Source organism: Hippopotamus amphibius, chromosome 2 (assembly GCF_030028045.1).
Source record: "Hippopotamus amphibius kiboko isolate mHipAmp2 chromosome 2, mHipAmp2.hap2, whole genome shotgun sequence".
Lineage (NCBI taxonomy): Eukaryota > Metazoa > Chordata > Mammalia > Artiodactyla > Hippopotamidae > Hippopotamus > Hippopotamus amphibius.
Window position 1 is genome coordinate 46,170,598 of NC_080187.1, and position 12,848 is coordinate 46,183,445.

The 12,848-nt window shown below is 40.8% G+C and overlaps 1 protein-coding gene across 4 annotated transcripts in view; it reads left to right on the forward strand.

Annotated features, from left to right (window-relative positions):
* Window positions 1–8,867: 8,867 nt before the first annotated feature.
* Window positions 8,868–12,848, forward strand: part of C2H9orf40 (chromosome 2 C9orf40 homolog) — a 31,663-nt gene continuing 27,682 nt past the window's right edge. For all 4 annotated transcript variants that reach the window (XR_009051319.1, XR_009051320.1, XM_057721750.1 and 1 more), the window contains exon 1: window positions 8,868–9,557. Coding sequence is in view for 2 of the 4 variants with exons in the window: in XM_057721750.1 (XP_057577733.1) it covers window positions 9,129–9,557 (429 nt within the window). In the remaining 2 variants the exon portion in view is untranslated. The remainder of the gene's footprint in view (window positions 9,558–12,848) is intronic.

A 12,848-nucleotide genomic window follows, 5' to 3' on the forward strand; every position in this document is an offset into this window, starting at 1 on the left:
TCCTAGGGAAAAGTCAGAGATGACAGGTATAAGTATAGATTCCAAAAGCTTGGTGGGAATTGTAAAGAAAAATAATAGTAGGTAATAGGAGAGAGGGCACAAGTAAAACTTAATGGAGGGTTACCCTCACTTTTACAAAAACATGTTAGTAGTACATGCCTCTTACATATGTTTATTTCTCTTCAGTAGCTGTTGAGAAGTGGGACCATTCAGTGTGTATGTGCACTTTCAGTCAAGCTGCTTTTCACAAAGTACCAATTTACATACCATGCAGCATTTGAGAAAAACTTTGCATCCATTCCTGGCCACTACTGGATATTGCTAAGCTTTTCATATTTTGTCAACGTAAGAAGAAATATCTAATTTTAATATTTATTCCTTTAACTATTAGGGAAGCTGAGCAATTTGCATAAGTTTAAAGGCCAAAGAGGTGTCTTTAATCTGCCAGTCTGTACGCTTTCGCCTGGCAAACAAGACCCAAAAGTTAGTAAAAACAGGTTCATCAAGGGGAGGATTGGTCAGGGTCATGATGACTGCTTTGAGTTCTGGCCTCTGAAGACGGACACATCAGCTTTTGGTTTTACATAGCTGGCACTGAGCCTGACCAGCAGCAGCAGCCCATTGGACCCCATTTGTTGGATCTGTGGTTTGATATTTTACCATTTGTGTAATGTTCTTTGCGATTTTCTCTTCAAATATTTCTTCTGCCCTGCCGTCTCACTTCTCCTTCTGGGGCTTCTTTTACATGTACATTAGATTGTCTGTCATTGTCCCACAACTGGATGCTCTGTTTTTGGTGGTTTCTTAGTTTTTGTTTGTTTTTTTACACTTTTTTTTTTAACTTTTTGTGTTTCAAACTGAATAGTTCCTTTTTACCTATCTTCAGGTCCCTTGATTCTTTCCTCATCTTTGTCCATTCTAGTAATGAAACTATTGAAAGAATTTTTATCTCATATTATGCTTTTTACTTCTAGCATTTCCATTTTTTTTTTTTTTTGTAGTTTTCATCTCTGTTGAAATTCCCTGTGTATCAGTGCAGGTTGTCCACCTTTTTCACTGTATTCTTTAATATATTGTAGATATTTTAGTCCCTAGCTGATAATCCCAATATCTGGCTCAACTCTGAGTCTAGTTCCATTAACTGCTTCATCTGCTGACAAGGGCTTTTTTTTTCTTCTTCTTTTTTCCTGGAGTGTCATAATATTGAATTCCACTTACTGTGTAGAAAAAAACAGAATCTGAGGTAAACAGTATTTATGCCTGGATAGAAATATATACCTCTTAGGTGGCTATGGGAGGTTGAGTTGATCTTGGAAGAACCTGAGTTGGCTTTGCATCTTGTTATCTGCACAGCATCACAGGCTTCAAATTCCACCAGCAGCGAGTTGCTACCTTGTGCAGGACAGAGTTCCTGAGAGGAGAGAGTTGCACACAGAGAGAACATTGGAGATCTGAGGACAGTGCCCCTGGAGTAATCTGCAGAGTACTGATCAGTGCATGTGTGTGAGACAACCAGATACCCAAGCCAGAGAAAAAAAGCACCCCCAAAAATTAAACTCATAATATCTGGTATCCAATAAAAAATTACCATATGTGCAGAAAAGGAAGAAAACAACATCCACAAACAGGAGAAAAATCAATCAATTGAAACCAACCCAGAGAACAGCTAACAGAGGACATTAAAAATAGCATAACTGGGGACTTCCCTGGTGGTCCAGTGGCTACGACTCTGCACTCCCGATGCAGGGGGCCCGAGTTCAATCCCTGGTCAGGGAACTATATCCCACAAGACGCAACTAAAAAAAAAAAAAAGATCCCGCACATGGCAATGAAGATACCAAGTGCTTCAACTAAGATTAAGACTCGGCACAGCCAAATAAATATTAATAAAAACAAAACAAAATAAAAAGTAGCATAACTGTATTTCATATGTTCAAAACGTTATATAGACACATACATAAAACCCACATTGAGCTTCTCGTGATGAAAAGTACCCTGGGATGAAAAGATGTGTATGATTAGGGATGAAAAAAATTATAGGATTAACAGCAGGTGTAGCAACTATACAAAATGAAACAGAGAAAAAAGGCCACAGTAGTTTCTTTGCTGTCCCAAGCTCATGTCAGCTACGGTCTTGTTCTAGAATACTTGCATTTGCTATTGCCTCTGCCTACAATCACTCTGCGTATAAACACAATTTAGCCATTTTCCTCAGGTCTCTGCTTAAGTCTCCCTTATCAGAGAGACCCTTTTTGATCACCTTATATAAACCCTCCCTATCCTTCTTACCCTGCTTTATTTTTGTTTTTCCTCAGCACTTGACAAGATGTACTTGTTTATTGTCTATCTCTCCCACTACAAGCTTCAGTGGGACAGTCAAGGGACAGGGATTTTCTGTTTTGTTTATTGTTGAAACTAGTGTCTAGAATTTTGCCTGGTCATAGCAGATGCTCAATATATTTATTCAAGGAATAAATTTATGAGTGAACATAAGATTGTGAAGGGGCACAGGTATACTTCTGATATGAATACCTGGTTGGATGAATGATGGCTCATGGGGAATACTGCAGGGTGGAGTATGAAACGCCTGTGAAACACCCAGGTGAAGATGACGAACAGTCATTCATTCAACAGTACATAAAGAGCCACTAATACGTGCCAGGCACTGTTCTGAGTGTTTGAGTATATCAGTGAAAAAAAAAACAACACTACATTCAAGGAGCTTACTTTCTAGAGAGGGAGATAATAACAAATAAGTGAATTTATAATAGATTGGAAGGTGTAAAGTGCTACTGGGGAAAAAAGGGCAAGGGGAATCTCAAGAGTCATAAGCAGTGCCAAGTGAGTTGTGGTTTTAAATATGGGGGTCAAGGTTGGACCATTGAGTTGACAGGGATCTGATGCTCAGTGGTGAGGTTTTTCTGCTAAATTGGTAATGGCATCTGCTGCAGTTTTTAGGATTAAGTGAGAAATGTAAAAGGTCTGGCAAATATGTAGTTGCTAAAAATTTTTAAACCACTTCCCCACCCTAAACTACTGTGAGGCTTCATTCAATCAGTCTGAAACAGGCAAGTTTAAAGATAAGCAGAGTAAGTTCATGAAAGTGCATCCCTTCTTTACCAAGAAGACATTGAAAAACTTCTTTGTTGCTTTGTTATTACTAAAGAGTTCTGGGTCATGTTCCACAAGAAGTATTGGGGAAAGAAGTCAGAGTGCTTCTTACACGAAATTATAGGCTAGGCAGAATATCCTACTGGATCAGTATAAAAGTGATTCTGGGATGGGGCAAGGGTGAGAAAGAAGGGTTTCAAGATTTCTGCTTTACATGAAGTGGTACAGTGTTAACTTTTTGTAGACTAAAAAAGTTAAAGATGTATACTGCAATCTTAGAGCAACCTCTAAAAATTAATGCAAAGAGATATAATTAAAATGTTAAGAATTAAATTAAAATGAAATTCAAAACAATATTTAGTTAATCCAAAAGAAGTCAGGAAAGAGACTTCCCTGGTGGTCCAGTGGTTAAAACTCCATGCTCCCAATGCAGGGGACCTGGGTTTGATCCCTGGTCAGGGAACTAGATCCCGCATACATGCTGCAACTAAGAGCCCACATACCACAACTAAAAGATCCTGTGTGCCGCAACTAAGACCCAGCGCAGCCAAATAAATATTAAAAAAATTTTTTTTTTAAAAAGTCAGGAAAGGAGGTACAGAAAAGAAAGGGAACAACAAAATAAATAGTACAACAGCAGACCTAAATCTAGCCATATCAATAATTTACATCAAATGTTAAAGCACTAAACATTCCAATTAAAATACAGAAATTGTCAGAATGCCAGAAAAGCAAGATTTGGCTGTGTATGTTGTCTGCACATTAAATGTAAAGATACAGATAAGCTGAAACTAAACGGATGGAAAAAAAGATATACTATGCAAATGGTAAGCACAGGAGGGCTGGAACAACTATACTAATCTCAAATTAAGACAACTTCCAAATAAAGAGCATTACCAGAGAGAAAGAGGGATGTACATCAGAGACATGACAATTATCATACATGTGTACCTATTAACAGAGCTTCAAAATACAGACAAAAATTGATGGAAATTGAGGGAGAAACAAAAAAAAAATCACCATCATAGTTGGAGATTTTTAACACCCCTTTCTTAGCAATTAATAGAACTATTAGACTGCCCCCCCAAAAAATCAATAAAGACATATAAGATCTAAAAAACATTATCAACCATCTTTACCTAAGTGACATTTACTTACATGACAGCACTGTGCCCAAAACATGCAGAATATATGTTCTTTTCAGGAGCACGTGGTACATGCACCATGATAATTCATATAGTGGGTCATAAAATAAATATCAATAAATTTAAAAGGATTAAAATTACACAGAGTGTGAATTAAAGGAGAATAGAATTAAACTAGAAATCAATAAGAAAAAGTTCTAGGAAAATCTCAGATATTTGAAAAATTAACATAGGTCAAAAAAGAAATCAGGGAAATTAGAAAGTATTTCAAACTGAAAGATAATGAAAATCAACATATCAAAATTTGTGGGTGGCTGCAGATAAAGAAGTGCTACAGGGAAATTTATAGCTTTAAATGTTTATATTAGAAAAGAAGAAAGGCTGAAATCAGTGACATTAGAGATTAAATCAAAAGAACCTAGAGAAAAAAAGAACAAAGTAAACCCCAATTAAGTAGAAATCAATGAAACAGAAAATAGAGAAACTGAGAAAAGACTACGGCCAACAAAAATTTCACAGCTTGAATGAAATGGACAAATTCCTTGAAGCAATGAATCTGGTACTATATAAAACTTAGAGTGGGACTTTCCTGGTGGTCCAGTGGGTAAGACTCCACACTCCCAATGCAGGGGGCCCAGGTGCCATCCCTGGTCAGGGAACTAGATCCCACATGCATGCCGCAACAAAGAGTTAGCATGCTGCAACAAAGAGTTAGCATGCCACAACGAAGATCCCATGTGCCACAACTAAGACCTGGTGCAGCCAAAATAAAAACAAGACAAAACAAACAAACAAAAAACCAACTTGGAGTAAACTAATTTCAAGTTCTATCCAGAGCTTTTTAAAGACAGCCCAGGAGCAACAGCTCCTGAGTAAGAACTCAGAAAATGTTGGAGAAAATAAAAGGGATGGTGTGGGAAAAAAAACTATTTATAAAAATGATACAGTGCCTAGGAATAAACCTAACAAAAGATACATAAGCTCCTTGCAGTGAGAATTACAAAACTCTACTGAGAGACTTTTCAAAAGACCTAAATAATTTGAGAGCTATAAAATATCACTGAATAGGAAATGGGCTCCATATTGTAAAGATGACAATTCTCTCCAAATTGATCTATAGTTTCAATGCAATTGTAATTCCAAAGGGTAACATAATGCCACAAGAAGAGCATGGAAGAGCAAAGGGCCTAGTAGAGGCAAGATATTCCTGAAGAACAAGGTGTGGGGGATTGCTCTACAGATATCAAAGATCTATTACAAAGCTGTGGTAATTAAGACTGTTGAATTGGCCCAAGATAGCAAATAGACCAATCGAAATGAATGGACAGCTCCCCCAAAGTTGTGTGTATTTATGAAAACTTGACTTGTGACAAAACAGGTACTGCATAACAGTGAAAAAAGGACACCTATTCAATATATGGTGTCGAGAAAACTAGTTATTCCATACAGGGAAGGAAAATGAACTTGGGTCTTTTTTCACACCACAAATACACACAAATCAATTCCACATGGATGAAAGATTTAAATGTGGAAGCAAAAATATAAAACGTCTAGAACTTGGGACAGGAAAGGACTTCTTAAACAAGATGTAATATGTGTAAACCAGAAAAGAAAACATCGATAAACTTGACTACATTAAAATTAAGATATCATAGACAGTAAAAATACAAGACAAACTGGGAGGAAATATTTATAATATTTACACCACCTACTACCCATAAGAACATTGCTTTCCAGAATACAAGAGAAGCTCTTCCAAATCAGTTAGGAAAAAACAAAACAAAACAACCAAAACCCCCAATTTTTTAAAAGGGCAAAGAATTTAACAATCCTTTTACAAAAAGGTAGAGATCCAACTTGGGCCAAGCAGAGACTGGGATCAGGCAGGGTGGTCTTGAGGCAGAGGTGGTGGTAAAAAAGGGCCTATGCCATAAGACAAAAAAGAAGCACAAACTATAAACAATTCAAGAAAAGACTGATAATTTAGACCACACTTAAGTTTAGAACCTGTTCAACAAGACACCATGCAGAGTAAAGAGCCAGGATTACTGATCTAGGAATGGTCCATAAACTTTATAAAAAGATGTCCAATATCACTGCGGAAATACAGACTGAGGCCACAATGAGATATCATATCACACTGCTCAGGTAAGACCATACTCAGTTTATTGGTGAGGATGTGACAGAAAGGCATCTCTCATCTTCTACTAGAATGATAAACTGGTAAAAAGCACTTTGGGAAGCTTTAGCACTACCTAATCCAGGTGAAGTTAAACACAGTCTACAAACTCAGTAATTCCACTTTATAGAAACATTCTTGCACATGTACCTTAGAAATTATGAATATGCTCACAGCACACTATCTGTAACTGAAAAAATCTGAAAAAAATTGAAATGTTTATCAACAATGAAGTGGATTCATAGGATAGAATACTAAATACAAATAAATGAAATACCATTATGTGCATAAAAATCTGAAATAAGGAAAATAAGAAAGCAAATGACCCAATTTTAAAATTGGCCAAAATTTGAACATTTTACCAAAGAAGATATACAGATAGCAAGTAAGCCCTTAAAAGATGCTCAATATCATAAGTCATTAGGGAAATACAATGGGATAAACTACCGTGGGATACATGAGATACTTATTTAGAAAGACTAAAATTAAAGTCTGACCAAACCAAGTGCTGGAGAGAATATTAGGAGTTAGAACTCTCATACACTGCTAGTGGGAATGTAGAATGGTACAACCACTTTGGAAACCAGTTTGGCAGTTTGTAAAAAAGTTAAATATACACTTATTATGTGATCCAGCCTTTCCACTCCTAGTTATTTACCCAAAAGAAAAAAAAAGCCTATGTCCACACAAACCCTTATGCACAAATGTTCTCAGCAGCTTTATCTGTAAGAGTCCCAAACTGAAAGCAACCTACACGTCCATCATCAGCGAACGGATAAACAAATTGTGATATATCCACCCATATATATACTTATATATATAAATAAAATAAATGGAAAATTACTCAGCCATGAAAAAGAATGAAATCTTGCCATTTGCAACAATATGGATGGACGTGGAGGATATTATGCAAAGCGAAATAAGTCAGAGAAAGACAAATACTGTATCATTTTACTTATATGTGGAGTCTAAAAAACAAAACAAAGCAGCAAACTTAACAAAAGAGAAACAGTCATAGATACACAGAACAAGCAGGTGACTGCCAGAGGGGACACCGGGATGAGAAGAAAACAAAATAAATGGAAATGCAAAGATCAAACAGAAAAGCTATTGTTTACCACCCGACTTACTATATTTCTGTGTTTATTAATAAACAATTGGGGCTTCCTAGGTGGCACAGTGGTTAAGAATCCGCCTGCCAATGCAGGGGACACGGGTTTGATCCCTGCTCCAGGAAGATCCCACATGCCACGCAGCAACTAAGCCCGTGTGCCACAACTACTGAGTCTGCGCTTTAGAGCCCATGAGCCACAACTTATTGAGCCCATGTGCTGCAACTACTGAAGCCCAAGCACCTAGAGCCTGCGCTCCGCAACAAGAGAAGCCACTGCAACGAGCCCGAGCACCACAACAAAGAATAGCCCCCGCTCACCGCAACTAGAGAAAGCCAGCATGCAGCAAGGCAGGCCCAACACAGATAATAAATAAATAAATAGATAAATTTAAAAAAATAAATAAGCAATTGGTTGCCCTGTCTTCCCATAACAGCCTTGAGGTATAAGGGCGTGGGCTAATGTATAGATAGTACCAACCAGTTAGAGGACAACTATCTTCCTTGCACACTTTTTTCTCTAGATCATAGTAGTTTCTTCCTTCAAAGCACTTATATAAAATTTTCTTCCTTACCTTCTTCTTTACTTGGTTACTGTCTTTATTAACTATTAAAATATAAGGCAAAGTAAACACACTGTTGTTATCGTCTCATTTTCCTCGACAACACACACAATTTTGCTATAAGAAAGGTCTTGAAATCTCACTTCCGATCACCGCGCAGAGCGAGCAGGGAACTCTGCGCTTCCCCCGTAGTTTAAGAGCCAATTTTAGCTTTCAGTCGGAAAGGGGCTGCGCTCCGGGATTAGCTCTTGGATGAGCGACACATCTTCTCTGCAACTTCGTCTGTGAATGTTTAATCAAAAGACCCAGGAATGTGGTGACTACTTCACTTTACACAACAGCCGCTCCAAAACACAGGCTCGTTTTCTTTTGTTTGTGCGTATTGGCTTTAGCTACTTCCCGCAGCCCCGACCCCGGTTCAGCAGTCTGTCTTGAATAACCTCTTAACGTAGCGCCAAAGCCTATTAACACTGATGTATTAAGTTTGTATTCTTCTTTGTTTTAAACTCCTGGGGGCGTCCCTGTGTCCACTGACTTAAGGAAGTGAATATTAACACACACACTTTAAGCTTGGGCTTTGCACGCCCCTCTCCTGGCCCCTGAGGAAAGGTCACGCCCTCCGGGACCCTGGGCCTCTAAGGAACCCGCCGCGGCCTTCCCGCCTCGCCCCGGGGCGCGCACTTCCGGCCGCGGGGACGCTCGGGAGCTCGCCCCGCGAGCCTCCACCAACCAGCGGCACAGCTTGGCCGGCGCGAGTGCGCGCGCGCGCATTTGTGCGCAGGTTCGAATCTCCGCCGCTTCGTGGCTGCTCCCCAACGTCCGGCCGCATCTCGGCCGCGGCGAGGGCCCTGCGCGCGACTGGACCGGACCGGCCGCCCCGCCCCCTCCAGCCGCCGCCTCGCCCGGACTTGGTCCTCGCCCTCCCTCGCGCGCTGCGCGCCCCGCCCTCGCCTTTCGCCTCCAGCTATCGGCGCTCGGCCTCCCGCGCTGGGCGGGCTCCGCCCGAGCCTTCGGGGCCCATGGCCAAGCGGCGTGCGGCCGAGCCGCTGACGTTCCACGTGCCTTGGAAGCGGCTCCTGCTCTGCAACTTTCCTGAGGAGTCGCCGCCGCCGCCGCTCTGGATCCCGTCGCCGGGGGCCTCGCCTCCCGGGCAGCCCCTCGGCGTCCCGGAGCTGCCCCGAAAGCGTAAAATCGACGCGGGGGCTATGAGTGAACCTTCGGTTTCGCCCAGCAAGCGCCGCGATAGTGGTGACACCGGCGCTCCGGACGGCGCGGAGCGGGAGGGCCGCGGCCTGGAAACCGGCGAGCCGCGGCTGCTGCAGCCGCCCGTGAGGCCCTGCGGGCCGGGGGAGGAGCCCCGGGGCGTCCGGCCCCCGCGAGGCGGTGGCGACGACGGGGAGGGGCGCGCGGAGTCCCAGCGGGGAGACTGGGGGGCCGCGCCGCGCCAGGTAGGGGCTGGCGGGGGGCGGGGTGGGGGAGTAAGAGCCGCACTTTCCCGGCACTGCGCGTCCGGGAAAGCAACCGGCCATCCGCCTCTAGACTCGTGTTCGTCACGACACCCCAAAATTGAAAAGCCGGGGTCATGGCCGCAGGAATGAACACCAACTCCCACCCCCAGGCAACACACGAAGGGCCACCTTTGGCAGCGTTTTGGGAGAGTCCGACGAGCTGAGAGCACTAAGCTAAACGGGGGGGGAAACAGACCGTTGGGTGAGGTAGTAGACGTGGCCTTGCACCTTCAGCGCAGTGCTGTCCAAGAGAGAAGCAGGGGCGTGGGTCACGACAGGCTGTAGATGATGGTGAAGATGTTGACTGTGACCGCGATAAGTTAAGCTCAGCGACAAACGTCAAAGGTGTATTGCGTCTTCCTTGGTTTAACGATAACTTTTTTCTGGAATTCGTCATCGATTTCTTTTTGAAGAGAGAGACGAATGTGGTAGCCACCAGTTGGACGTCCTTTAGGCATGGTACAGCTCTTGGTTGAGAGAAAGGGCTTCCGTATATTGGGAAAAGGCATTTTTAACTCAGTGTTAAATCTGATCCTGTGAAAAAGGATCGTTGTTGAAAATAAATTTGGTTCTTAAGGTCAAGCATATATATATATATGAGGATCTTCGGAGAGTTCCCCTTCCTTAGGAAGTGAGTCTGCCCTGTCTCTGCACATAGGATCTGCCTAGACCTGTGGTATTCAGTGTGACAGCCACTAGCTATGTGACACACCTGAAATGTGATTAGTCCAAGTTGAGATGTGCTCAGAGTGTAAAATACACACCAGATTTCGAGGATCTCAAAGAATTTTATATTGATTACACGTTCAAATAATTTGGAGTTATTGGACTGAATAAAATATATTAAAATTCATTTCACCTATTTCTTTTACTTTTTTAATATGGCCATTAGAAAATTTTCAGTTACGTTTGTGGCTGGCATTGTGTATTTACTGGGCAGCTTTGGTCTAATCTTAGGAATTCAAGCTGCGTTTTGGCAGTTCTGGGTTGAACCAGGAGCTCTGAGGGTGGAAGAACCCCAAATGTAGAGCTCAGGCTTCTCCAAATTCTCTTCAACCACAGCATCATAGCATCTACCCCATGTTTATCCATTGTCTTAAGTGTCTTATGCAGAGTTTATCAAATACCTTGTCAATAAAATACAGTAGTAGTTGGGAAAGATCTATTTCTGTGGGCGTGAGAAATTATCCTTTAGATATAATTATGATGCACATTTCTGGATGAAACTATAAATTGTAAATATTTCGACCCCCAGTTTTCTTGAAGTTTAGAAAACATGAGCCTTATTTAGATTTTTTCCTTCAGACTGTTTTAGATGTTCAAATCAGCTTACTTAAGACTGAATGATAGCACTTATGTTTTGAAAGTAGAATAAAGAATTAAAGTTTCCAGGTAAGTCATGTCATACTAATGTGCAAAACCTGAAAAAACAAAAATCCAGATAGTCATCCAAACCTATTTGGTATGGAGATAAGTACTGTGTAGTTTGAAAACTTAACCAGTTTGGTACCCCACCCATACCTAGGCTTGTCTTTCCTACCAGAATATACTGACTGCAGTGTGCCACAAATTGATAAGAGGGAAATGGAAATGGCAGGTAGGCAAAGGAATTTTTTAGTAAACTGACATAGGCATTTACTTAGCATCTCCTAGGAATCACCTGTATTTTCTTCCACAGCAGTCACCACATCTGACAGCTCTCTCCTTATAGTCACTACAAGCCTGTGGCAGGGAACAAGCTTGGCTCTAGGGGTTCCTTCTTCATCAGGACTAGTCCCCTGTTCTCTTTTGGCAAAGCCCAGGAACACTCATCTTCCTTTCTTTTGTTCTGTTCCTTAAGCTGCTTCTTTGTGCACACTTAATTTTCTCCAGCTTCCCTCTTTCTTCCCTTCCATCAAGGATGCATGCTTTTTGTTTTAAGGGTCTTACAGCCAAGGGAAAATAGAATATAGCAAAAACATGTAGGAGGTAAAAAGCTTTTTCAGTTCATGGAGCAGATGTCTTCCTGGTTCCCATTTTGCTCAGAACAGAGCTGAAGTCCCTACCCTTGCCCTTGGGATCTCATTTAGGAAGAATTTCCTCAAATATGTCCTTTCTGTATTGAGGATGCAATCTAGGCAGAATGTAAAATAAAGCCAGTTATTACTTCAATAAATATTCATGCATTTTCTCATGTTGTCACTTTTATGCAGATTCAGTACTTTGTCAGTGCTGACCCTTACTTTTAGATATTTTAAATAGAAAACAGAAATGTTGTGATTTTGGTTCATAGTGATATTGGTTTATAGGCTTCTTGAGATACAGTAACTAGCTGTGTTGGTCAGTTATAGTGCTAAACCATAATTCGCACAACAGCCTTTCTACTTTTTACCAGTGCTGAAACAGACCTAGGTCAAGATCAGAGTTAATGGGTGGTGGAGTTATACAAACCCAGGTCTTTCTGGTGGCAAAATTTGTGCTCTTAGCTACTAGGTTATGCTGAGCTCATTAAAGAATCTTCTTTGGTTTGTGTTTAAAAGGTAATTTGAACAATAGATTTTGTTTCCAAAAGGCAGAAAAGTAGGTCCTTGTTTTTAACCCTATTTACTTATCAAAATGAAATTTATCTTGGCATCCTTTGAGTTATTACATTTTTATCCCATTGTTTAGAAGTTCCAAAGAGACTCTTAATTCTCTAAGCCTTAGTGTCTAAGGCACTGACTGAATTTCTTACTGGGAAAACCTGTGCTCTCCATTTAAGTAACTAGCCACATATGGCTATTGAGCATTGGAATGGGGCTAGTCCGAATAGTGCTGGAAGTGTATATAATACCTGGCAGATTTTGAAAACTTTTAGTATGTCAAAAAGAATGTAAAATATCTCATTTTTTTAAAATATTGACTGCATGTTGAAATGATAGCATTTTGGCTGTGTTAGGACAAATAAACTTAAGATTAATTTCACCTGTTTCTTTTTACTTTTTTTTTTTCACTGACTACTAGAAAATTTTAAATTACATTCGTGGCTTCCATTGTATTTCTGTTGGATAGTGCTGCTATAGCAAATATGAAATTAAAGTACAAATGCAACTTAGCAGACTAAATATAGATGTATAGCTATCCATCTGGGAAAGGTGTTAACCTTCAAAATGATCACTTTGGAAGCCTATATATAATTGCAGTGCCACTTCCTTTGCACAAAGTATTTTGTGGGTGCTTTTCAAATTTTGTGCCAATTTTGAACTTCATTGG